Consider the following 27,457-nt stretch of genomic DNA (forward strand, 5'->3'; position numbering starts at 1 on the left):
ACAGTCAAAGCAGCAGAAGGGATGGCTGAGAGGCGTGAGCACTTGAAAGGGTCTCCTTCCTGCATGGATTCCAGTAACAGTACCCAGAGCAGTTTTAAGAAAGCAACATCTTTCTTTGTTTCTCTTCCTCTTTCAGGAAGAAAGAGAGAAATCAGGAACTGCTGTGAGAAACAAGAGGCTGTAAAGTGATCCAAAAATCAGAAACGCAACGCAATTGGTGCTGGTAGAAGGCAGGGCTAACTTATCTGACAGATCTCGCTGCTGATGAGAGGAAATCAATATAACCAAGGAAGGAAAAGCGAGGCCTTGGTAGCATATTAACTGAAGTCGTGTTCTGAGAGTTATCCTAGAAAGTTGCAGGTTTGAGTCCTCCCCCACCACATCTGTGTGGCCCACGTGAAGAAGCAGATATTTGACTCTCTGATGGGACAAGATCTGTGCAGATGGCTACGTGTATGTATGAAGTATACGCAACTTAGCACTAAAAACCTGCCCACCTTGTAAGGCCTGCTCCCCTGTTACATGATGTTGTAATAGGATGCATTCGGGGCTGCAGGCTCAGACGTAACTGACCTGAGCGTTTCTCTCCTTTTCAAAGACGGACAGATCAATAGCCACGTACTTCAGGCAGGTCAAAGCAAACTATCTAGACAGAGCACGACAGGTGCAGCCTTCCTAGTGCCTGGGGAAGCAGCCTTGGAATCGGAGGACCTGCTCTTACTCGGCCGGTTGTCTAACCTTCCCAAGGTCACTCCTCGTGCCACTTGGCAATTGGAACGCGCAGCATCCGATTCGCTTCCCACATGTACACCTACATCAGCCGGGATGTCTGTGGAGTCATGCTCATAACCCTCTGCAGCAGACTCTCAACCCCGGTATTTGCCTCCAAGGAAGGGGCTGATTGAGTTAATTGCTTATTTAAGCTTGGTCAGGTCATTAAAACACCTCTGACAAAGTTTTCCTGCAAGTAAAATTAGGAAGCTCTTTTGCAAACTACTTTCACAACTCGGGATGAAAGATTATTCAAATTCATTATTACTTGGATGTTGTTCTTGGGGAACGAGGTAGCTCGAGCTGGCAACGAGGTATTTGAAGACTTTGGCCTCTGAGCTGCAGTCTGAGCTGAACCCAAACCGGATGACTTCTGCCAAAGCTGAACAACATCACTGAAAAGTTCTCTTTCAAGCAAAGAAAACCTGAATTGCACCTTCCCCTCAAAAACTATGACCAAGCAGCCGGTCGTAGTCCAGCTTCTAGTTGCCAGCAACAGGAATCTCAGCAAACACAGGCAGAAACAGAAATCTTCCTCTCTGGGAACTTTTCTAGGGCAAAGCTAAGGTTGAGCGATTGGAAGTGAGTATTGGAAATCTCGTGCTGCTGCTGGCTTTTCAGCAAAGAGATTTCATTCAGAGAGCTGTCAGACCTGGCACTGTTTATAGGCAGCGATGTCACAACAAAACCTGTGCAGAACCTCCCTATATTTAGAAAACGGCTTCAATACATTAATATTATTACATGGGTGTCGATCCCTAACCCGGAGTTACTACACAGCTCGGGGAGGCTTCGTGCCTGCACATCTTGACGCCAGCAGTAATAATGTCAGTGAGATAGAGCAACGTGTGCGGTGCAACTCCACCTAGTTACACCAGAGCAATAGCCCTGCTTGTGCCTTACGTTGGGGCAATTCAGGCAGTACTGCTCAACACCGTGAGCGGGGCAAAGAGAGGAGCCACAGCAGCGATACCCCGTCCGTTATTCTGTCTAAGAAACTTTATTAGTACCGAAATAGTTGCATGGGGGACGCCCCGCATGCGGCCCAAGATGCTTGGCATCCTGCGAGCCGGCAGCGGGTGGATGCACTGCTGGGGAGCTGCTGCTTGAGCACTGAGGACTTCGAGGGCCCTGAGCACGAGGGCTGTGGGATTCGTGCCCCAGGAGGGCACGGCCGCCGCGTCCAGGCCCGGCTGCTGGCAGCACCAACTTTTTCCACCCGGAGACCTCGATGGCAGCACGGCCGGCACCGCCTGCCCGGCCTCGGCCTGCCTGACAGCCGCGGGGCTCCCCGGCCCCGCAGCCCCGAGCCTGGGGCCGCCGGGGCAGCCGGTGCCGCCGCCGCTCCGCGCTGCCATCCATTTTGGGAGCGCGGCGCCGCGGGTCCCGCTGCCCAACAAGTTTGGGACCGGGTCCGGAGCGCAGATGGGGGGGCAGAGGCAGGGGAACGGGGCGAGGCGGCGGCCGGGCCGGGCCGGGCTGGGCTCCGTGCAGGGCTCCGTGCCCTTCACACCGGGGGGATCCCCGGGCGGCCGAGGCAGCTCGCAGCCGGCTCTCGGGCAGGCCCGGCGGCCAAACGCAGCCCCCGCCGGGCCGAGCCCAGCCCAGCCCAGCCCAGCCCAGCCCAGCCCCACCGCCCGGCCTCGGCGCAGCGGCGGCGGCCCGGCGGGGGCTCCCGCGGGGTCCCCAGCGTTGGGGCTCCCACCTGCGAGCCCCCAGCCCCCCAGGGGCGGCGGCGGCGAGGGCCGTGGGGCGGATGGCGGAGTTGGTGCCTCCTCCTCCTCCTCGTCCTCCGCCGCCGCCCCCCTCCTCCTCCATCCCCGCCGTGGCGCAGCGGCGCCTTCCCGGCCTCGGAGCCCCCGCACCGGGGGAGCGAGGAGGAGGAGAAGGAGGAAGAGGAGGAGGAAGAGGAGCGGGACGGGGCCCCGGCCATCATGGCTGCAGCAGCCCCCTCCCCTTCCTTCCCTTCCTCCCCTCCCTCCCCTCCGGCCGGGTCCCGGCTCCCCCGTCCCGCGCCCCCCCCCCCGCACCCCGGGCGGTGCTGCCGGGGCTGGGTCCGGCCCCGTGCCCGGTTACCTGCTTCCCGGGGACGCCTCGGGGACGCCTCCAACATCGGCAAACACTAAAGAGAACTGACCCCGCCGCCGCGGCGGCCGCCGCCGGCCCCAACCACTCCGCCCCCCCCAACGACACCCCTCCTCCTCCTCCTCCTCCTCTTCCTCCTCCTCTTCCTCCCCCTCCTCCTCCTCCTTCCCTCCACCCCCCCACCCCCGGCCGCCGCCGCCCCCCTCCCGCCGCCTCCTCGCCCCCCGCCCCCGCGGGCTCCCCGCGCCGCCGCCCCGGCCCCGCTCCCCCCCTGCTCCGGCGCCGCGAATGGCCCCGTCCGCCTCCCTTCCCCGGCCCGCAGCGGCGGCGGCAGCGCCTCTAGCGGCGGCCGGCAGCGGGGCTCCGGGGCTCCGCAGCCCCCCGCGGCCCACCCCGGGCACCGCGGGGCCGGCCCCGAGCCCCCCTCACCCCCCCGCCCCGGTTGCGGGGCGAGGCTGAGAGGAGCGGCCCGGGCAGGGCAGCGCCGGCCCCGTTCCCATTCCCGGTCTTTAAACTTGGCAATACGTGGAGGGAGTCCCTGGAAAGCACCGGGTTTTACCACACGGCTGGCAGCAGCCGCCTTAGCCTCGCTCGTGTGCCACAAGACGAGCCGCGAGGTTTTTATTCCATTTTTTGGAAACGGCCTCGCAAGGTTTTACCTGTTTTTTGTTTTTGTTTTTTTTTTTTTCCTCCCGTTTTCTCTTTGCAGGGACCTGACCCCTACCGGCTGCTGGGTGGAAGGTGGCGTCTGCACCAGGAGCAGCTGCTGCGGGCTCGCTGGAGCCCTGAAGAGCACCACAGCCACCCTCAATGCACGGGAAATGAAATTAACGGCTTGCAGCGATGCAGGGAGAGGTGAGCAAACACAACACAACAGAGAGACCCTTTTTTTTTTTTTTTTTTTTTTTTTTTTTTACTTTTTAATTCGTTTTACTCCTCTCCCTTTGCCTGTGCTGTTAACACCACGTTGGTTTCAAACAGGACTCCTCTCCCCTCAGAGGCACAGGTTGGGAGAGGAAAGCAGAAAGTCATAAACGCGACTTGTGTCAACAGTTTGGTTGTGGCAGATCCAGCAGGAGACGTGGCGGAGAGAGGAGGGCAGCTGCTGAGCCTGCTGGGCCTTGCCCCACTACTCTGTGGTGGGAGGCCACAACCCGAGGCCGTGAGGTGCGGAGGTGGAAGCTGGTGCTGCACCACACGAAGCCTTGGCCCCAGGTAGGATGTGCAACCTAAAAGGTTTCCAAACCCTGCAAAGTTGCCACAGCTAGGCTAGACGAAGCCATGGCTCTGGTTCTGCTTCCAACCAACAACACTCCTATGACCATCTTTACCACGATAAAGAATGAAAAACTCAAGTTTTTGGTTTATTTTTCATGAAAAGGGGAAGAATTCTGAGTTAATCAACAAATATACAATTTGGGGTGTAAAAATCTGCTTTCTTGATTGGCTCAAGTACTTTTTTATCGAGTAAGACAAACTAAACACTTTTAAACCCCTGCCAAAGCTAGCTAGAAGCATTAGAAATTGGAGCAATTAATTTAGCTGATTAGCAAGGCTGCAGTAACTAAACTTGCTATGTTTAAAAGTAGTAGCATTTTTTCGTGAAATTACTATCTTTTTACTACGCAACTGTATTTTAATGATAGCTTTCAGAGTTAGAACATGAGATGCATCAAAACTAATTTACAAACTAACATACTGAGGATCAGAATGAATCCAAAGTTCACATTTCCTTCAGTGCCTGTTTATGTTATTCCATGTGAATTTTTTAAAACCCCAACTTGAAACCAAGCAGTGGACTGGTATGACAGCTGGGAGCAAAAGAAGGAACAAGATGTAGCCTGACCGGCTTCCCAAGCACTTACGGTATAATCGCATCTGAATGGCACATCCCCCAGATGTGCTTTGTATAAGTTTGTGTATTACAGACAATAATTTATACACCAAATACACATACTGACACTTAGTGACAGGACTGTGTTGTGAGTAACTAGGTGACAGCAAGGTTTTATTCACACTAACAGAACGCTGCCATGACATAACTTCTTTAAATACACTTTGGGAACACAGCATTTGCTACAACAGTTTTATACATACCCTTTTTTCTGCTGGGGTAGCTTGTCATCCTTCCCTGCTTATTCCTTCATTGTTTAGTTTTCTTAGATTCCTTACCCCTTATTTCATTTAAGAACTGAGCTCAGAAATACACAACATGATACAATTTCTTACGTATTCTTCTCGTATAATGTACTAATGAGCAATAATGCAAATACTTTTCATAAGGCTGCTACAAAAGTTTTTGCACAAGCTCATTTAGAAGATTAATCATGACAATCTATAAGCATTTTTTGTTTTAATTTATGGCAACTTTTTCTTTCTAGTTACTGTTAGTAACTTGAGGAACCCTATATTATAGCATGTACTTAGTGTACCCAGCATAAAAATGCATTCAGTGAATGTCAGCATCAGATTACAAGGGAAGGTTTTTGAACTTCCTGCAATCGATAGATACAGTTGCAACAAGCCTCTAAAATCTCCAGTCTGTGCTATGATTTCAATGTTCAATGCTTTTATAATATTACTAAACAGGTAATAGCTTAGTTTAAAAATACATCTTGAAATACTTATGAACTCATGCATCTCATATCTTAATATACATTCTGTGCCACAAATGGTATATAACTGAAAGAAAACAAGACAAAAAAGAACATTTTATCCATAAACGTACCATATTTTTATATTTTTTTATATACACAGATGAGTTCTGGATCTATTTTTTTCCAGGTATAAAGTAAAGGATTACGTATTTTATCATCTCTGAGATCCCATGATAGTTGTTCACATACATAAAGTTCCAATCACGTAAGAGAAACTTAATAAACAGCAAAACACTACATACATTGCATTACCAGTTGTAGTTTGGATTTACTATACCTTTCTGATTTTTTTTTCCCTTTCCACTCAGTACCTTCAGTACAAACAGATTAATAGAAACTAAAATAATCTCACTTTTTGAAGGTAAGAGATGCAGTTTGTATATACGTATCTGCTCTACTCTGTGTACAATGGGAGTGCCCTGACTTGCGCAACATTTTAGCTTCAGTAGGTGAATTCTGAATAGGCGTGATTAATTCAGTATGCTATTTGAAAACAAGAGGAAGAAAAAAAAAAAAAAGAAAACCTAACACCTATAAATGCCTGCACAAATGCCTAACTGGGGGAAAGGGTATAAACATGTTCTGTTTGGTCTGTAAATATGAGCAAAGGGTATTTGAGGACAGCTGGCCTTGTTACTTCTAAGCTCAGATTCAGAAAGAACAAATTGGCACTTTCAAACTGACTTGCAAAATAGTTTTTTTTACTGATATTATTATTACTGTGGGTTTTCTTTAAGTCATCAAGAAACAAATTTCTACCCCTCAATATAACCCTGGTGCACTCAGGAAAGCCCACTCTTACTTACAGTGATGTAGTCAACAAGGAGGAATTTGACAGAGCCACAGAAGCAGGAGCCTGCTTTCAATCCATATATAAAAAACAGTAAAACTGGTTGGAGGGGACCTCTGGATGTCACCCGCCCTACAACCTCCTTACCCCCTCAAAGTACAGATGGCTTTAAAGCTGGATTTGACTTTGAACTTAGCAGGTTTAGCTCAGGGCCTCATCCAGTTTACTTCTGAAAATGTCCAAGGATGGAGAATTTACACAACTCCTCCTGGCCACCTGTTCCAGGGTTTGATAAAAAGTTCTTTTAATTCTACTTTTAAAATGTGTATTAATGAGCTTAGATTATATTTTTATATTGAAGTTAAGATAGTAATTAAGCTAATACAGAGTGCTCATAATATACCAATGGGATGTTGATGCTTTATATTAGTCAGAGTCATTTATCTGAATTAAAGACTCTTAATATCTTAGAAGAATGGGCCACTTGAATTTTTAATTACTTTTTTTTTTCCCACAATAAGTAAAACTTCTTAGCACAGCAAAAGTCAAGTGTTTTGGATTCTATTTGATTAAAACCCAGGATTATTAACAAACCTAAATCTAATCAAACTCTTGTTCTAGCCAGATACAGGTGCAGGACTATGAAAGCAGACCACTATGAAAGTTGGAGGACAATGTATGTTATAAGTGACTAAAACCATTTAACATCTTCTGTAGTACACAAAATGAGAGACATGAACAAAGCAAGATACAACTATAAAATTTACAAGTAAATATTATACAGAGCTTTCTCAGCTAACAGAAACCATTTATTCTCTATACTCCAGTAAAGATTTGTGAGCACCAAATTTTAACAACTCACATACTCTTTCATGATTCACATCTAAAATGCAAGTTCCCTACTAAAGTAGATGAATCACGTAATCACTTCAAAAATCAAAATGAAGTGAACTTGTGTTTGTCAGCATATATTCAGCTTTTTCTATGACTTCAAATTAACACTAGTGCTCAGTATGCTGGGCAAGCACAAGGTCCTTATCTCCTCTAGCAAACATCATTACTCTAAAACACACCAACAAGGTGAATCCAACCAAACTGATTTGCTGATTTTGCAACGTGACATCAAAGTATGAAAATCAGTTCTTCATTTGTTGGCCCAATGACCCAAATTCTGATTGCTGTGCAGGTAGAATTGTATTTCCCTGTAATTATTTGCTTCTATTACTCTCATACATCAATGCTGTAAATAGTAAGACCTTGCCCACATAAAAACTTCATCCTTTTAATAATGCTAGTGAAATTTAAAAATTTTACTGGCAAATTATTTAGCACTTAGTAGTAATTGTACTTACACATTAAGAAAACTTCACATTATTCATTATCCTAGTTCATTTATCTAAAGCTCCATGAAAGTGAGGTCTAAATCTCTGCTTTGAACTTGTACATTTAATTTGTTTTGGGTTATAAAGACATGACTGCTTTTGTGTCAGCTGTTTCCATCATCACACATCTTCATAATTTATTTTCTACACAGAGAACTTTAAGAACTTAACATACAGTCATCCCGCCTTCTTACAACTAGAATTTGTAAGTATTTCTTATGTTTTCCCAGATTTACAAAACACTTGGTTTGGATTATCCCTGTAAAACAATCATTGTATAGCTTTAAAAGACAGATAATTCAAGCCAATCATTTCTTTCAAATTTCCTTACTATAGGCAATGTAGACAGATGTAACTACAGTTTGACGAATTACTGAGAATAATAGAGAACCACCAACCTGAAGATCATGGTGCCTCAGTTTTCGATTACAAATTAGCCCACTTCTGAGTTGCAAGGCTTTGCTACCTTGTGAGAACACATTAGCTTTACACAGAACAAAGTATGGGAAAGCTGAAGCGTAATCACAGGCCAAAGCAGCAATAGATTCTGTAAGATTAAACAGGAATGTTTACAAGCTTTTTGTTTTATATTACTGATAGCATTCTGACTATATAAAGAAGTGTTCAAACAAGTTCAGACCTGATGCTGTTTTCATTGACAGTGTTGCAAGAGAGCATCGCGCCCATCTTGAGATGCTTTAGATTCTGATTAGCGCCTCTCACCGCAGCAGCAGATCATAGCAGCACCCTTCAAACACTCACAAAGCTTCACCACCAGCAGCACTCATCTGTCCGTATGCCAGCGTCCACACCAGGCACATTTATTGTGCTGGTGCCAGGGTGCACCTGATCATACCTATTGACATGTTTCCTAAGTCATAGACTTCAACAGACCAGGCCACATTAAAAAAAAAAAAAAAAAAAAAAAAAAAAAAGGGATCAGGCCTTTTTAAATCTTGAAGTTCAGGCCAGGACAGTGTTGGACATGAAAATTAAGTATTTCATTCACTGCCAAACATATTCTTGTATTAGCAATAAATTTACCCTAATGTATTTAAGTAGATGAAAAAGATCACAGCTAGTCTGGACAGAATTGTATCAGTAGAAAGGTGCTTTCCATGCTGCACAGTTTGTTTGCTTTTCCGTCCAGCTATGTAAGGTAAACTGATACAAAATGTATTGCATACTACATTAACAATTTTAGCTACCTTGCTATGGTATGGATTATAAGACAAACAAAGCCTAACCATTCAAAAATACTCCTTTTACCACAAGACAGTGAATGAACTGCAAATACAAATCCTTTTCAGTTTGCTGCAAGTGACATTAAACCATTCTCTAGAATTAAAAAGAAATGACTTAAGGCAATTGGACAAGATTATAAAATTATACAGTAATTTAAACCTACAGTAAATGAGTAGGTTTTAAAAAGACTTTTGGAACAAGGACTGTCTTAGTCATATATGAAGTCATGCAGTAAGCAGAAAAGAGAAATAAATCTTCTGTACACAGCATTAAGGAGACATACAGAAAAAGGGTTGATATAGAGGGTTTATCACAGTCAATAAGACAACAATAAAGCAAAGTTATTGGCTACATGCATTCATAACCGTTAAGTGATATCATGAATGGAAAAAATAAATGCAAGGACAACAAGGAAGCATTGCAAATCAAATGATGTTTTGTTTTTAGTTGATTATTGATACCTTTAGTTTTTCATTAATGCTACTTCCTGGCAGCATACAGCAGCTTCAGTCTCAGCTTGCCTGTTTTTTTTGTTGTTGTTGCTTTTGTTTTGTATGTTTGTTTTAAGGGACAGCTCTTAAAACAACTCAGTGCCTGCCACTTTTAGGGATGACAGCAACATACAGCTTCAAAACATGCCAAGCATTACTGAATAAACAGTAATACATAAGTTAAAAATACAAAGTCTAAGCATTTACACCTATATCGTATAATTTAACTATTCAGATTCACCTACAAAGTAGCCATATCATGCCAGAATTTTGCCATGTTATAGGAACTAATGCTGTAACTTTTCCGTAGGACAACAGTGAATTAATATTATGACAATGTACTTTGAAAAGACAGAAGAATAGTATTGGAAGAATAGTATTTGTTAGATAAAGTTAGTTAAAGCTGTTCGTCTTCAGAACATTCCTTAGCATAACATTCAAATCCTGTCAAAATGAAGTCTCCAACCCTCAGTAAAGGTTTTTTGGGGCTGCTAATAGAATTATAAATTACATATCCATAAGCTCCACAGCAAGATTTTTTTAATTTTAGAGTTTGGATTACTGGAAATAAGGAAACACAAATATTCTCATGTATGTCAGACAAGAAGAGCAGGACTAAATTCTGTTGCTATATGAAGAAATAATAGCATTGACAGCAGTTCAAACTTTATTTTGCAGCAGTTCAAACTTTATTTTTTCTATGAACAGTGCAACATTCTCCCATTAAGAAAAAAATCTTAGCGTGCACTGTCACCAAATCATCAGTTTGCAATTATGTGCTATCAGGGTAATGGCAATTTGTGGGTTACAGGAGTTCCACTATATATTAAAAATTGACAGGAATGCATTAATTGGATGTTTCTATACTAAAATGCTGCTGTACAGCACTCAACTTAGCCAGACCTTTCTCACCCATTAAGTAATTAACCAAAAACACCAAAAGTGCTTGTTCTGTGATTATTGAACCTAGATGAGTTTGACAATTTAAGCAAAAGTAGAATTCCACATAATTTGTGGAGTTCAGTGTTCACTTAACAAAATAGTACCAATCTACATGAGCAGAAGTTAAAAATGCTTAAAAGGGAGCATCTATGCCTTCACGGTTGTTAGCAAAATCACCCCATGTCTGAAAATGTTTTTATCCTTCAAAGCCATATAAGACAAACCATAAGCAAGCTATAATGCACTGCATCTTTACAGATCAATGAACAGCATCCCAAGATTTTCAAGTTTTTTTTTTTCACTGCACATAGTTCACATTGAAATTAATTAAATTATTGTTTGTATATATACACACACAGATTAAAAAAAAAAAAAGAAAAAGTTAAAAGACATCTTATATAGTGAAAAACAAACTTGGAGGGAGACAGCCCTTAAGTTTCTACTTCAAGACACCAGCTAGCAAACTCTCACTTTCCTCAGATTCTTTTTGATGCATTATTTTTACTTTTAAGAAAACAAAGAACGGAAATGTAGAAGTTGACAGAAAGCCATACTTCCAAAGAAAATGAAAAGTCCATAATAAACACAGTAAAATATAACATACATATCAAGATGGAAATACACAAAAATCAACTCAGATTAATGCATGGCCTAAGCAAGACTTCTAAAGTATCTTTTAGCACGTGCCTGCACGTAAAACTATCGTGGAGATCATAACAAGAAATAAAGCTCTAAGCTGGAAAGCAACCAAGTTCTAGCATAAACCATACAGCAAGATTCCTTTTCCAGAGGCCAAATTCAGCAATAATGTTTTGTAAATATAAGAAAGAAAAAAATCAGGTAAATGCTTTGTATTGAGACAGACTCCTAAGAGCAGCAGGACACTTACTCAAAATCAAGCAAAGGTGTATAATGGCTTTCTATGCACTTCAAGGCAGTTATCTCACCACAAAACAGTATGGCTTATACGAAGTTTACCAGAAGTTTTCCCATTAAATCTTTAATTTACTCTAAAGAGAGCCCTCAAGTGACGGAACCCTGTAGGGTTTGTCGATGCTTCAGGCTGGGCTGGCTGGCACAAGGCAATCCTTGTCATACTTACCAGGTACATCCAATACCGTATATAAAAATTTTAGTAGAAATCTTTCAGCAACATCTAAAGTATATTGCACGCTACCGTCTCTAAGGTAAGGAAATTTGCTTTCAGGATAAAACAAATTCACATAGCATCCAAGTGGTAAACCATTAAAATCTTTCAGAAAGTGTTACACAGAAATGAACTTAAGAAAAATTACAAAGTAGCTGATGTGGATAGTACAAACATATCTAGATGAGTATAAAAACTCTTTGCAGGATTTGTGCGGTTCTTATGAAAAAGGATCACAAGCTTTTCTATATAGTATTTCCTGTCAACACCTGGGATACCAGGAAGACACTAGTGATGTCCAGATAATGATTTGGTCTACTCAAACAGACTAAATAAAGAAAGGAAGCAAACAGAACTTGCAGAATTACAAAAACACATAGCAACAGATCTATTTTTCATCTGCAAGACTTCAGAATCTCTCTCCTGTCTAGCATAGCATGATTTTTTTTTTGGCTCAAAGTTTGCTAGGATTTCTGCAGAAATTACTGCAAAGGCAAAAAGAAACCTATTACTTCTGCTCACGTAGAAGGTTATCCATCCTTTGAGTCATGGCTTGCTTGGACCAATGGTTTTTCTTAGTTGAGCATATCCTGGCAAACTCTGATACTGGTTTTCCAACACCGATTTGTTTGACATCAATCAGAAGTTTAAAATCTCTGGCCTTTCCTTCAGTTGCATCATTATCACAGTTGTCTTGCATCTGCCCTTGAAGAGCTTCACTACACGAGGTTTACAGCTTGGTGCAATTACTGACATCCTCTTCAAAAAAACCTTATAACCACCACCAGCCACCACCAATTACTTAAGAATCTTTAGAAATCCATCAAAATTGATCTTCAAGAACCGGTTCTTCCACCCCTCCCAACCTCCTTTGCAAGTACAGCTTCTTTCCACATGGCATCCCTACTCTTCACTAATCAACAGGAGTATGTGGAGATCAATCACAACACAGGATTGTCTGGACTATTACTTGAAGACACCAAAGCCACCCATTACCCAGCACGATGCTTAAGATGGGAATTGCTGCTTGGGGGTCATGATAATGCACAGATAGGAAACAGACTAAAAAAAGCCCAAAACTCAGTGTGAAAAAAACACTTTAGAGTGAGATGCCCCCAACTTCTTTTTTCCCTGTAAATTCAAATAGTGTTGCAAATCAAGACTTCAGGTTAGGTATGCTCTAAATCATTCTTACAGATCTTTGTCTCATTTGCCTAGTGATGTCTATTTCCTCTACTACTACTTTCAAAATACTAATCTTCAATAAATTACCTACATTCAATAAAAACGTGTACTTTATCTCGTGCACACAAAATACGGGTACCAACTTGTTCTGTAGACACATGAACAGTTTAGAGGGAAAGAGAAGGAAGGGCTCTTCCTATGCAACCAATGAGAGTTCACTCTATTCCCCTTCACCAGTCAGAATGACAGCTACCATTCTTTACTGACCCTTAAACTTTTTACTAACCTGGTATAAATAATAAAATACAGATGAAAGCCAGCATATTCCATCTGCCTTTTGAACACGACCTTCAGAGGAAGGGGTGAAATGAGAAACAGCCTGGACTCATCTCAAAAACCACCTACCTCAGTGCAAGAGTCCTGCCCTCCAGTACAAATCTGGCAAGCTGCTGACCATGCATTAGCTATCTCAGCCCTTTTGGCTAGCAGTTCTACCTAATCCAATGACAACAAGCTGAACATAATTATTCTTTCCTTTTCTAAAAAAACACGTCTGAAATAAAAGCAAGCATAAAGATATAAATTATGGATCAAGAGTTGAGATAATCGTAAGCCGAAACATGAGCTTTCAAGTATTCTGGAATGGATCTGCACCAGAAGTGCTGAGGACTTTTTTTTTTTTTTTTTTTTTTTTTTAAAAAAAGCAATAGTAAAAAATAATAAAAAAAATAATAAAAAAGAATCAATGCTAGCAGCCTCGATATAAAAAAAAAAGTGGGGCTCATGTGCACAGATACTAAAGACATCTAAACGGAGAGGTAATAAGGTAATAGACAACTTGAAAGCTCTGGAACACCTTTAGGGTTTTTACTATAAAAGAGAGTTAAAACAGACAGAAAGAATATCCTCCAGCAAAGATGGCCATAGTCCAAACCTCCAGCTCTCAGGATTCTCAGAGCACATAACTCAGCTTCTCCATAAAACAAAGCTTCTAGTACTTTACACCATGCAGAAGTCTAAAGATACGAATCAGATTTCAGTCACTACCTTCCAATGCCCAACTGCACAATCCTTTCAGTTTCTTGTATTAGCTCCAAAATTCTTGATCATGCAGCAAACTGATTCAATTTGCTTAGAAGAAAGATTTTCACTTTTTCTTCTCAGCTCAGTTTCTGACTTAACATCTACCAAATCATCTCAGCACAACATGGACAAAGGTAGGTGCAAGGTAGAACATGAAGCTGGAAAGGAAAGAGGAGTACAAAGTCTTCCTTTTTAGTAGCAGTAAACTGAGACACCGAACGGCTGTAACCCTGCTCTTTTCATCTGTAAGGATGAAACACTATGCCCTGGACAACTGCATTAACATCCTCCAGACAGTACTGTAGTCTGGGAAGAGAAAGGGCCCAGAACATTCATCTGAACAGATTTAACCCTGACCTGCTTGGCAGACCACACTCCAAAGTGCTCCAACAAATATGTTCCCAGCTGCTGAAGAAAAGACAGAAGTTTAAAGGTCCTACCGTGGAGCTTTTAAAGACAAGAAAACATACCAGCACAAGTCAAGCAACCATCATTAGTGTTACAAAACTCCTTAAAAACCCTCAAACACTAATTTTAAAAAGTAGTTAAAACGTGGGGAAAAATCTGGCAAGTGAATAAAATATCCTGCATTGTTTTTATCAGTAGAATTAAATAGAGTGGCTAAATATTTTCGATTTTTTATTTCTGAATTATGTTTTAATGAATTAAAAGAAAGGCTCATACTTCTACTCTTTCGATTTTTTTTAAGATATTTATGAGCCCGATGGTCTGGAAAGCTTGGGTAAGTCCTGGAAACAATAGGCCAACAAGTACCTGCATTATAAACCAAAACCTAAATCAACGTTCCCATCCTTCTGGGTAGCTGGAAGATGGAAACTTTTCATGACAGACATTTGCCTAATCTGTTCTTTAAAAGTTACTGGCATGGGAAATTTATGGTCTCTTTAGACTTTATCTTTAAAGCCTTAGATATTAACTATGCTTGGCTAGACTTTCAAATAAAGTAATAACTAAAAATCGAACATCCAGATGAGGATACTGCAACATGTATGCATTAAAACTTTTTTTTTTTTTTTTTTTTTTTAACAGTTTTTTCAGGTATCAAGGTGGTGTCTTTTTCCAAAACAGAAGCCATCCTATCTTGAAGAAAACACACATTCCAAGAAGACTTATTACCTGGTAATTTAGTACATCTTAAGTTTTTGTTTGTTTGTTTTTAAAGACACTATTTTCTTCAGCTGTACAACAGATATCCTCTGGAGAAAAGAGAAGACATCTCAGTACTATACACTTCCCTCTCTGGATATCCATCACAGCTTTAAGGAACTACTGGCAGCTTTGTCTCATGAGTAGCTAAATGTAATGAACTTCTGCACTCCACCATGAAAAGGTCCACACGTATTTCCATTCAAGGGTAGTAATCTATTTTAAAACAAGAATTTATTGTGTTATAGTATAAAGACACTAAACACGAAACAAAGTGTTTAACAACATCAACATTGACACAAAATAAAAGCAAGAACATTTCAAGCCAATTCTGTAACCATTTGATGTAAGAAATTCCAAGTGAAAGTTACATACACAGGGTCACCCTACAGAAAGGATGGCACCACCTTCATCTAATTTAAGCCCCTTCTCAGGGCATCATAGTATTGTCAGAATAGTTGCATTATTTTGAGGGCTTGAGTGGTATATAGGTTTTGTCCTTGCCCTCTGTATATAGATGAACTTACCAACACATCTATGAGAGAACCAATGGCTGCATTTCTACTGTAAACTAAAAGACTTGAGGTAATTTCTCTTCTAAACTATCTTGGATTTCTGCTTCTCTATTATAGAGGGTTTCATAAAATTAAAGAGCAGCATAAATTTGGTTTACTTCATCGTAGTCCACACAATAGCATAGGTCAATAAAACATAAAATGCTTTGCATTACAACGGAGATCTTCAACAACATACATACAGTAATAAAGCTTCTCTGAAACCACGTATTGTACTAGGGCAATCCAACATATGAAAAGATGTGTGTATCTGAGAAGATGCACTTGAACCAGTTCTTCGGACACATTACCTTGTGTCACAATCAGGTCTCTTCATTGTGGACTATTTGATAGGATCCATTATATGAACCAGCTGTATGAAAATACATGAATTTCTCAAAGATGCAACAATCTTTTCAATCAATAATACAGAGCAGCTAACATGAACATACAGATTAAGTATTCAGATTACTGCTCTTTCGTAAGAACCATTTTCAAAAATAACTGATTTGATTAACTTAAAACAATAAAATTTAGCTAAACAAGAAGTTAGGAGCACAACTATTTCATTTTCTTAAAATGATTATTTTTGGCTCTGAAAAGAATCTGAATTCTATGTTTTAAAGGCTCACTGTGAAAGTACATATACACATCAAATTTATATCCAAAGCTAGATTTTACCATCGAGTTTTAAAGGCCAAGAAATATTTTCAATACAGTAGAAAAAATAGCAGTTCCTGAAGAATATTGTAGCCTTACTTCACAGACAATATCGATAATTAAATTGCTGTACAAAATACTTCTCTAGAGTAAATCCATTTGACCTCTATCTACCCTGAGTTATGTATCTATGTTTTTTAAAAATGTTTTAAACATTAGGTAACAGAGAAGTATGTACAAGGCTATAAAATTTGTCAGTTATTATACAGCAGTAAAAAAAAAATAATCATCATTATCAGCCAAATTTTTGTTTGTTATTGTAGTTACTCATTCTGGGTTGTTTCATTGTTGTTTTTCTGTTTTGTTTTTGTTTTTTTTTTTTTAAATCAAGTAGATACTTGTTTAGACATTCACGTATTGACCACTTTATTTTTATTTTTTGAGTGCAACAATAAGGCAACAGTAAAAAAAAAAAAAAAAAAGTCATAGAAATTTTGCATACGTCGTAAAGGTATTACGTTTATAAAAGTGCTTCCTAAAAAGACAACCTAATTGCAGTATCAAAATATTACAGAGTGGTGAGAACAACTATTTATTATTTCAATAAATGTTGCTCCATAGAAAAAACGTTAATCTGGTTTTAGGCTTTTTCATCTTTTTTTGGTGAAGTAAAAGCCTGGAAAAAAAAAGAAAAAAAAAAAAAAACAACACAGTATGGCTGCGTGGGACAAGCAAGTTTAAGAAAATATATTTTAGTCTAAATTTAAATAAGAAGGTCCACACTTTTTTGTCAAAACATTAAGCCTCTGTCAAAAATGTATTTTTTTTTTTCTTTTTATAGTACAGGATTAAAAGACAAGATGATGCTTACAAGGTAAAGAAATAATTTACATGAAAATATCTTCTGACAAAGCTTTTCAATCAAAATATTGTTTTGTAACATTCAAACATGACATACAACAAGAAAGGAAACAGTGAATGCAAACAAAAAATGTTATATGGATTGCTTTCAAACACATAAATAAATGAAATATTGGTGTAGGCAGTAGGGCTCATGCTGATGGCTAGCCAGAAATAACAGTGTGCAATCTATTTGGAAAAAGCTCTAAAGTACAAATTACAAGCCCAATTACGGACTGCAGCAAGTTCAGTTATATCACTGCCATCCTCTCTTATCTCCAAAATAAATTCTTGATTAAATCACTCATACCCTAAATTACTCATACCTTTGCTTCAGAGATATGAATAACTATATACAAAAAGTAGTTTTATTTCACCATAGGGATAACATTGTACCTCCCTGCCAACGTCACTTGAAAAACCTTCCATGTCAAAACAATTTGACAGCAGATAAACAATTTAATAAATATGCAATGATCTTATTACAGTCCTTCAGCTAAGCATGTTAACTCATGCTGCTAGTTTTGTGATCACAGTGCATAGAATCCAAATATAAAAGAATGGGGTGGCTTTTAAGGTAATGGTAGATCCCTTGTTTATAATCCAAATATATCTGGAACTTTCATAAGTTCTGTCATGCATCAATCTTTTTGTGGCAGGAGCAAAACCTTTCCCTGGTACAATGTCCATTGCCGGCAATGGATGCACCAAAACCGCCAAGGAGCTCAGTGTTATTGCACAATATATGAAGACCTGGAATTCTTCCAAAAGCTTAAAATAAAAATAATGGAATTATTCTGACATTTCTGGACACCTGCATTAATACTGTATGACTAATAAAAGCATGTCAGTTGCATGGACTGAACCAGCGATCAACATGCGCCCAGAATGCACACTAGTAAAAATGCAGTCAAAAGAAGTAGTCTTCATTGCCTATAGGTCACTTCCAGTCAAAGGTTAAAGTTCAAAGACTGAATGATCAAAGTGCTCATTTTCTCAGTAGGACTATCTTCTGCTACGAGGATCACAAAATGGTGGCATCAACATGTGTCATCTTTAAAATAAAAAAAGAGTATTTATGGAAAACATGTAAACACTCCAAGTCCAAGTTAACACGGCGCTGTACGCAGAAGCAATTCCTGGCAGAGATACTAACATGCAGCAGTAACACATCAACTAAGTTTGCAGTTTTGTTCAATAATGACTTAAGAAAAAAAGGCAAGAACATAAAAAAAAATTTCCAAACCACATGTACACCCCCTGAGAACGTTAGTATTAGCAAATATTCCATTAAAAGGACAATAATTTCCACATTTAACATTTAGAAAGCTACTCATTAGGAAAGTGAAATACCAAATATGCTTAACATTTTGCACCCCTTCAAGTATAGCAGGTCCACATCAATTTACTGAACTGAGAAATCCTTTATAAGGAATATGTAGCGATAAGAGCTGGCAGAGTTGGCTTCTCCTGATGCTTCTGCTCTCAACCCTTTTTTTTGTAATTCTGAAGTGTCAACACAAACTATAGCTGACAGAATCACGCCAAAGCAATAGATTACAACTGCAATACTAAACATCAAATGCGAAAATAACTAATATTCATTAAATTTTAGATACTGTGACTGCACATATTATGAAAGAGTCTTCTAGGCCAGCCATTTTTGTGCTATGCTTTAAGATTTTAATGTATGCATTTGCCTGAGAAAGCTCTTCCTTTTAAACCTTCTATTCCTCACATCAACTTGTATATTTGCAACTGGCAACAGTTGTTATTAAGTTTATTAATAGAAAGTAAACTTCCTGTCTGGTTATTTTTAATGCACTTACTTGTAACCTCGCAAACACTGAAAAAGTTGTCCTATAAACCATACAGATTACTAAATCTGTAAACAGTAGAAATAGGAGTAGCAACAAACAATTCTACATTCTCACTGGAAAATACTATGTCCTCAATACTATTACTTAAAAGAAAAAAAAAGGCCTTTGTTCTGGTAAGAAGGCAAGGAACAATTTTACATGTTAAAAAAAAAAATGGGGCAAGGATGCAAGAGAGAAGGGGTGTTTAAATGGTGTACTCAAAGTTTAGAACAAATACGATGGAAAACACTTCCTTATTGAAAAACTGAAAGCAGTAAAGAGGTGCTAGTTGAAAATTAACACCATTGCACAATTCTTTTTCACAAAAATCTACCTCCTGACAACACAAAGAATAAAGAACAGCTTTATGAAACCAATTTCAGCCTGGATGACCAAGAAAATCTTATCTGGAAGATCCTCTTTTGTCTTTTAACACAGCATGACAAACTTTGAAATTGTCAGCATGAAACTCAACATACAGCTAAAGGAGACATCGGGTAGGGAAGATAATCTAGAAATATTTTTAGTTATCAAGGATATCATTAGTAAGAGGAAGCAAGAGTTTTGAAAGACAGCTTGCAAAGACATTGAGTTTGTAGCAAGTAGGCTCTGTAATTCTGCTCATGGAATAAGTTGCTTTGCTGAGGAAGGGATGAAATGAGAGATTAAAAATTCAGTAATAAGATAGATGCACACAGAACCACATTTACATGTCAGAGTGTAGCTTTAAGTGCTACTTTATGCCTCTATGTTTACATTGGTTTGCTTTACATCACCTCCCAGTCACGCACTGCTTGTTCCCAGCTAAACAAATCCCAGGCACCTACTGGAAAACAAAATAATCTTCAAAGGCATACATTAAAAATGATGACAATCTTCCTCCTGTCTTTTCACTATACAAAGATTCAATTTCACATTAAAGCTAAGCCAGTTTAATGGCTACCTTACAACAGAAGCAGCAAGACCACTCTGCATCTCCCTCACATATTAGCACTGGCACTTAACTGTTTTTCTTTCTGGGCTTTCAGATTTTTCTCCCCTAATTTACCCAGCCCAAAGTGGTAACCACAAGGTTAGATACGCGAGACTTCAGCTGAAGTAGAAGCAGAAAAGTAAGATGACAGAGCCACCTCTTCTAAGAGCTTGTAGATTTTTTCAGCTATACCTCAGGTTGAATACGGATCTTTTCCAGAAAGAAAGGGTTAAAATTAGCAGGCAAATTATACTTCCCATTTTAGTGTAATCCACCATTTCTTCAAACCAGTTTGGAAAGTACCAAAAATTGAAAGATCAACCTCTAGAAACTTTTTTTATATGACCAGAAGAGAAACAAAATTATCATTACTTGGGAAAAGGAGCAAGGGGTACACAAAATTTTAGGGGAAAAACAAACAAAAAAAACTCCAAAGTTTAAGAAAACTTTTGTCCAACAGACATCAATGTTTTGTCTTCATATATATACAAATTTAAGGGGGGGGAGGAAGCGCAGTGGGGGGGCGGAAGCCCAATAAACTTGAAAATATGGCCTACTTTGTAATTAGTAGTTAAAAAAGGACTTAAAAAACAAATGAAAATATTATGAACAAACCAGCAAAAGTTATTTAAATAACTGACTTGTTTTCTCTTGCCTCTTCGGTTGCCTTTTTAGGTTACTCTGACTTTGTGGGGGAGGAAAGGGTTTCCTACTTTCAAAAAACACCCATTGAGTAATTACTTTGAAGTAATTAAATGATTTGTTCAGTAGACTATAAGAAGCCTGATTTCTCTGAGCCACAGTTATATAGCAAATTTCAGAGTCAGATAACCACATTTCTTCTCATACTCATTTGGAATTTTGCCTGTTTAACTCAAATTGAATTTCATGAATAAGAAATCAAAGTAGTATCTGCAGACTGTTCTCCTTAAGAGTTCAATCCTGAATCAAAAAGAAACTCTAGTACAAATTCAAAGTAAATAGAACATGTTTTAATCACAAGATAAAGCCACTAAATTAAACTTAACTCATTTCTCTTTAGAAATAACTAGCAAGTGAAAACAAAATTAAAAGTCAATAAGAATTCCCCCAAAATTGCCAATAAAGAGAAAGCAAAACTAGGAACAGTTAAGGACCAAGCATATTGCAAGAGTGAGAAAACAGAAAATGGAGAGAAAGCAATTACTGAGTAATTTAGTGAAGATGAAAAATCCAGCCTATTATCCTTGTAGACAAGAGTATTATTATTCTTGGAGCCAGTTTTAAAAACAGCGTAATGTACAACCACAGGATAAACAGTCCTAAATTTCTTACATACTTGTTGACCCCATGACATACAGCACTCCTCTTATTGTGACTGAAGTCAACTTGTTTTAGAGAGACTATTGGAGTATTATGAGAAACACAGTTTCATTCTGCTACATTACCATTTATCAAAAAAAACATGGGTATCAGCAAGTTTTATGAAAAATTCAATTTTTTAATCATCATGGGCGCTGTGGGTTTTTAAGAATTTAAGCATGAAGCCCTTAGCCTCTCCATTCCCGTTATATCAAACTACCTGACCTCATTTCACATAAAGGACAGAACGCGTCCTGGGGTGGGGAGACAGAAAAAATTAGGATGTCTCATGACAGAGGCTGTAGTGAAACGTAGCAATAAGACCTGCTCTTCTTGCACCATCCTAACAGACAGTATTTTCTACTCTAATACAACCCTTCCCCAAATACACAGGCTTCTGATAACCACCATTTGATAGTATTATCCTAGGGAAAGCAAAGAAAGTACTGGCCAACAGGAGAAGAGAGAAGGAAAGCATAGTCCATCTCTACCCTCTGCCACGCTCTTCCTTTCCTTTCTTACCAACAGACCAGATAGGACAAGCACATACAACCAAGCCCAGCTCTGGGAAGATGACAAATGTTGAGCCAGAAGAAAGAAACAACACAGTATAAAGTCAGAAAGAGAGCAGATGGCAAGGAAAAAGAGAGGAAAAAAAAAAAACACAACACTAGCACTACTGACCCTGCAATTTTGGTATATATGTATCACGTACGTGTAGAATCTTACTACTACATCACTATAAGTTCCTAAGAACCTTTAAGTCAGCCAACTGTCTCACACTGAAAATTCTGATGAACAATGGAAATTACTGAAAAAAAACAAGGCTGCTTATAAACATACAGGTGTATTTTTATTGCAGTGAAAGCTTTTAAAGTGTTACCACCAACAAAAGAAAAAAATGGTTTTAAAGCTACACCTAGTTCAATTAAGGACATTCCCCACCCACACCTTAAGACTTGTCATGAACTGATGTAGTTCACAAGAACTTTTGTTCAAATTCAGTCCTACAACCTAAAACACGAATCTGTGTTGTTTAAATTTCAGTCAAGAATCATTAAAGTGTGATATAAAGAAATTCACAGCAGATATCTCAGAAATGGGATTTTCATAAATATTGGAAATTAAAGAATTTTAAGCTTTGAATGCCTTTACACTGCCTTCCTGCATTTTAACTGCCTTCAATCTAAAAGAGCTTCAAAATTTCTGGTCCTAGTTAAATACTTACCATGATACCACCATTTTGTTTTCTTTGGATTCTTGTTACATGTTCTTACATAAAATGAGTTATCTGGAGGTCGCCTCTGCAACAGAAGAAAAGACCTACAAATAATCAAACAATCCCCACATTGTAAATACATGAACTATTTAATAAGTTTAGGAAAGTGAATGCAATGAAAACAAGGTAGCAAGCAGGGCTAGGGCCCTTGCAAGAAAAATCCAGGTAATGATTCTTACTGGAGATATTCATGCCAAGATTCCATGAGAAATTCCAAACCACTTGAAGACAGACTGGGGTTGGGGGAGGGAATAATTAAAAAAAAATAAAGCACATAAGAAAGGAACATCTGTTGATTTTTTTTTTTTTTTTAAAGAGTAATTTCCTTTGCGGTTTAGATGTCATTTTTATATATTAGGTCCAATTCACATCCATAAATCTCAGCTTGGAGTGGGTGAAAAATGGGCTTTGTTTAAGCTGTCATCAAACAAGTATCTATGTCTCATCAACACTTCATATTCTTCAGTTGTCTTTATAAGTATCATCAGGAGGCAGAGAATATAATACAAAGCAATCGGGTGGTATTTTTCTACCAAATACACATGACTACGAGTGACAGGGATGTAATAAATACACGTTTGGATATCACAGATATAAAAGCTCAAATTAACTTCCATGGGAATTCCACTCCAAAACAAATGGTCATGAGTAAAAGAGTAGCCTCTTTTACAAAAGAAGTCTGAGTGCCATTCATTTACGAACAAAAAACATCTTAGACATCTGCATTAAATACATGTAAATAGTCACTTTGCACTGCCTTTAGAGACAATCAATTTACACAGAATTGTAAGAATTTAACTTCACTGTTAGTACAAGTAGAAGGGTTCTATCCATGCTGCTTTTCCAGAAATGTGAGCAAGTCACCATAAAAAACGTTAAAAAGTACCTACTGAACTGCAAGTTTGCAGCTCTAGATTAATGCTTTTTCAATAATAGAAATGCAGATACAGTACATTTGCCTATTTTAGAATTTCAGAAACAAACAAACAAAAAAAAAAACTTACTTTGCAAAAAAGAAAACTAGTAATGTTCACTTGCTCTACTCCAACCGTGCTAAAAAACCCATACCTTTTCTTTGCAGCTGGAAAGCATGCTAATAATGCTAAGACAAACGGATTGCACTGAGAGAGCTGGAGACCAGTCTTCTGTTAGAATGGACAAACAGATATGACCGTTGCTATAAACATGTGGATGAACAGGAATATTGTCACCAGTAAACATGACCTAAAAAAAAAAAAGAAACCACAAACATTTGTAATTTTTTTTTTTACATTAATTGTTATTTATTGTCCCCGTTTTATTTAAAACTGCATGGCTTTTGGAAAGACAGCAATATCTTATTTAAGAAGTGGATTCTGCCATTTTCACTTACAGTAATAATGCAATTTACCACATCCATTCATTCTTGCATTAATTGAAATGTAAAATGAAATGACAGAAGCCTTATTAGCTATGAAGATGAAGTTGCATAGATGGTTAAATGGCAGTTTTTTTCCTACAAATATCCACACAGAGTAGAAAAAATGTCAAGGCAACAGCGTAAAGATATCAAACCAAAATATTTAAATCTTGTAGTCTCAGTCTTTTATATCCTAAGAAATACAGTTGCATAGCCAAAACACTGGATTTTAATTGTTTCATAAGCCACAATAATATACATCAAGAAACATAATGAGACTTATAAATGAGTATTTCTATAATCCTGGACACAACAAAGTAAGTTCTGGACAACTCATAAAGAGTTAAATGAACTAACCCAATTAATTATAACTTCTACAACCACAGTATGTTACCACATAGGAAATGCTTTAGATCATTATTTTAAATAGAATTTGTTTTTATTTAACATGGGTGAACAACAAAAACAGCATTGAGAATCTTAACTCTTCTCTATTGAAAGATAACATCACAATCAAAAAAAAAAAAAAAGTAAGAAAACCAGTTTTAACAATTATTGCTCTAACAGAAGGTTTTGTCAAACACACAGTTAGCTCAGGACCAATGGAGACGGAGTAAAAGTGATATCCTCACAGCAGCGTTATACTCCTGAGCTCCTTATCCAACACAACCACTGTAATCTTTTATGATTATGAATGGTAGAGATTTGTTATGTCATTGTACAATATCCCGCTGCCTCTTAAGCATTTCATAAGTTCACGTACATGCACACACACACACCCATCTCGTTGTTGCCTACAAGAAGTATCACCTTAATCACATGTGAACCTGAAGGGAGAGAGCTTAACCTGTTTGCCTAATAGTGTAGAGACTTCTGTAACAGCAGAAAAACTGGATGCAGAATGATCTTTCATAGATCTTTAACAGATACTTCTTAAGCACTGAAGAGCTTACCTACATAACCTGTAACGTATTTAATTTCTATCTAATGTCTTCACTTTAAAGGAAAACCAAAACTAGGCAACTAAGTAAAAGCATGCATGTTCTGACAGATAACATATTTAATGTAGAAAACAACCGACTGATTAAGCAGAGGACATGTAAATTATTTTTTGTAAATCTAAAATAGTTTACAGGAGGAAGAATTATAATCCAAAGGTTTGTAATATAAATGAACTCAGCGTCTAGAATTTTCATCATGCTGCTGGACATTACAGCAATCAAATACTCAGTACTTAAATTCTTAATTGCCTTTTGTGCTTAAAAATAAATACATCTGTGTACGTGTACTGATCTACATTGCTGTTTTACAATAAATTGCATACAGCCACACATACACATTGGGTAATGAGCACAAACAATACCTACTTGGAACCAAATGAAAGTGATTAACCTCTCACAGATCACCTACAAGTAGTTCACTGCAAAACTGACAAAATGCAGATGTGCTGGTGCCAGTTTGTTCCTTAAAACCTGAGACTGAAAAGTTAGCATTCCAGTTTTTAACATAATGCCTAAAGATATGTATGTTTAGAGTTTAAGTGACTCTCATAGCTCCTTGCTTGAGCTTCAATAGCCATGAGAAAAGCATCAGAGATCCCTCTTTGAACTTCAAGCTGAAACAAGGCAAGAATTAAGGCACCCTCAATTTTCTTCTTCCGTTCTGAGGAGATCAGAAGTGACAGCCTAACACCTCTTACAAGCCAAAAAAAAAAAAAAAAAAAATTTCTCAAAGGTAGTGGACAGATGGATGTACAGAGCTCATTCTGCATCCTGGCAGTAACGCTGCAATTAATCAGCAATTAGTGTTACCATGAAAGCAATACATGAGTTTATCCCTTAATTCTAACCACTAGATTTGTAGGCTTCTCAAAGAGGCCAGGTATTTATGACAATTCCTACCACAATAACGTGGGTTTTTTTTGGCAGCCATATTAACCATGGCAGCAGAGAAGATGCAGGAGTTTTAAAAATGAACTAGCTAGCTTTCATTTAAAAATGAAAGGAGCTATAACCTAGAGATAGAGTTAAGCAAGTGGTAAGAAAACAATTACCTGAGGCGAATCAAAAGGATACCGACTGCTGAACTTAAATAGAAGCTGAAATTTCTCCCCTTCATATAGTGTTCCTGGAGCACCTTCCATGTCTACAATCCACCTAAGGAATTAAGAAAAAAATTAGTATTATAGACTAATAAATTATAATTTCACTCCTGGAGCACAGGACAAATAGAATCAACCACTAATCAGCAAATTTTCTAAACTTTCAATGAGTATCATAAGAGAATAATACATACAGCCCACATTTAAAAGAAACAAGCTTAGTATTTCACATGCATGCATTGCTATAGCACTACAAATTATACAAGTAATTATGACTTGAACTCATCATGGATCCATCAGTTCCCAAATAAATGGCTGTTACATGAGCCAAAGCTGACACAAAAGGCTTGTTCCAAAGTTTATTCCTACATAAAATCGGGCTTGGAAGGGAACAAAGTAGTATGCATCTTTTTTCCATGTTGTTTTCATTTTTCTATCATTGAAATCATCGTTATAGTTTACTAAAATAAAATCAATATCCAAGAGGGAATGGGGAATGCTGCTCTTGAACTTACAAGAAAAGTCAGAAACTAAATATTACGCAATCTGGCGTGCAAGGGAACACTAAAACTGTAAAAGCTAGTAATATAAAAATGAAAAGGTCACAGTAAATTGAAAGCAGAAAAAGGATGACTTGCAACTGGAATTAAGATGCAACATATCAAAGTATGTTTTTCTTCTGCATCTACTTCTTCCACTGTAACATGAAATTAGTGTTTTTTTTTAATCTAGTCAAAATAGATTCTGTATAGTGTTCAAGATATAACAACACCATGCTATCTCACTTCTGTCATTTTGGAGTTCTGTTGTTCATTTAATACAATCCTCTGTAGCATCACTTCCCCATTTTTGTCTTTCACCCTTGATTGAGTTTTACACATTTAAGGAATACAATAATGTAAAGATTTATCAAGAGACTACAAATGTCTCAGACAAAAACATGTACATCACTCCCAAGTGAGGCAGCTGAGATTTTTTAGAACAGCAATGCATTCAGAAAAGCCAACGTCCCCTTCCACTGGCAGTCCTGATGATCCTTTTCTCAACCTCTCTCCACCCTCATACCACATAGGCTGTCCCCGTATTTAAGTGGTGCATATTTTTCATCTTGTCTTTTTTTTTTTTCTTTTTTCTTTTTTTTTTTTCTTAAGGAAAATTACTTCTCCACTGATCTGCTGTTGCACTCTTCGGGAGGAACTTATCTTTAACAGTAGGAGGGTAAAGGAGGGCAATGACTGTCCTTTGATTGCAGGGCAGGTGGCATTGAATGTAGCAGAGCTGAACTGAACAGCACTTACAGGTGGCAATGACACTGTTGGGAGCCTCTGGGTAAGGATTAAGGTAAATAAAGTGTTGCTGTAGGAGTTCATCCATCCAACCCATATGACAACACTGATGAATATTCTACAAGTAATTAAGGGATATCTCTAGCTCAACTGCCCTTGT

At 38.7% G+C, this 27,457-nt stretch overlaps 2 protein-coding genes and 1 long non-coding RNA gene across 5 annotated transcripts in view; 1 reads left to right on the forward strand and 2 right to left on the reverse strand.

The window, feature by feature from the left end:
* STAU2 (staufen double-stranded RNA binding protein 2) overlaps positions 1-2,941 on the reverse strand; it is a 166,523-nt gene extending 163,582 nt beyond the window's left edge. For all 3 annotated transcript variants that reach the window (XM_082752258.1, XM_082752257.1, XM_082752259.1), the window contains exon 1: positions 2,848-2,941. The gene's annotated coding sequence lies outside the window, so the exon portion shown is untranslated. The remainder of the gene's footprint in view (positions 1-2,847) is intronic.
* Positions 2,942-3,564: 623 nt separating this feature from the next.
* On the forward strand, positions 3,565-9,058 carry LOC309874631. Its single transcript, XR_014316876.1, has 4 exons — positions 3,565-3,711; positions 3,838-4,071; positions 7,838-7,890; positions 8,022-9,058. It is a non-coding gene; the product is annotated as an uncharacterized lncRNA (long non-coding RNA).
* Positions 9,059-14,956: 5,898 nt separating this feature from the next.
* Positions 14,957-27,457, reverse strand: part of UBE2W (ubiquitin conjugating enzyme E2 W) — a 34,940-nt gene continuing 22,439 nt past the window's right edge. Inside the window, exons 3-6 of the mRNA XM_082753000.1 lie at positions 25,964-26,066; positions 23,580-23,735; positions 22,461-22,536; positions 14,957-18,113 (exon numbers count right to left, since the gene is read on the reverse strand). Of these exons, the coding sequence (XP_082609126.1) occupies positions 18,100-18,113; positions 22,461-22,536; positions 23,580-23,735; positions 25,964-26,066 (349 nt within the window). The 3' untranslated portion in view covers positions 14,957-18,099. The remainder of the gene's footprint in view (positions 18,114-22,460; positions 22,537-23,579; positions 23,736-25,963; positions 26,067-27,457) is intronic.

Source organism: Aythya marila (genome assembly GCF_965140915.1).
Source record: "Aythya marila genome assembly, chromosome: 2".
NCBI classification, from domain to species: domain Eukaryota; kingdom Metazoa; phylum Chordata; class Aves; order Anseriformes; family Anatidae; genus Aythya; species Aythya marila.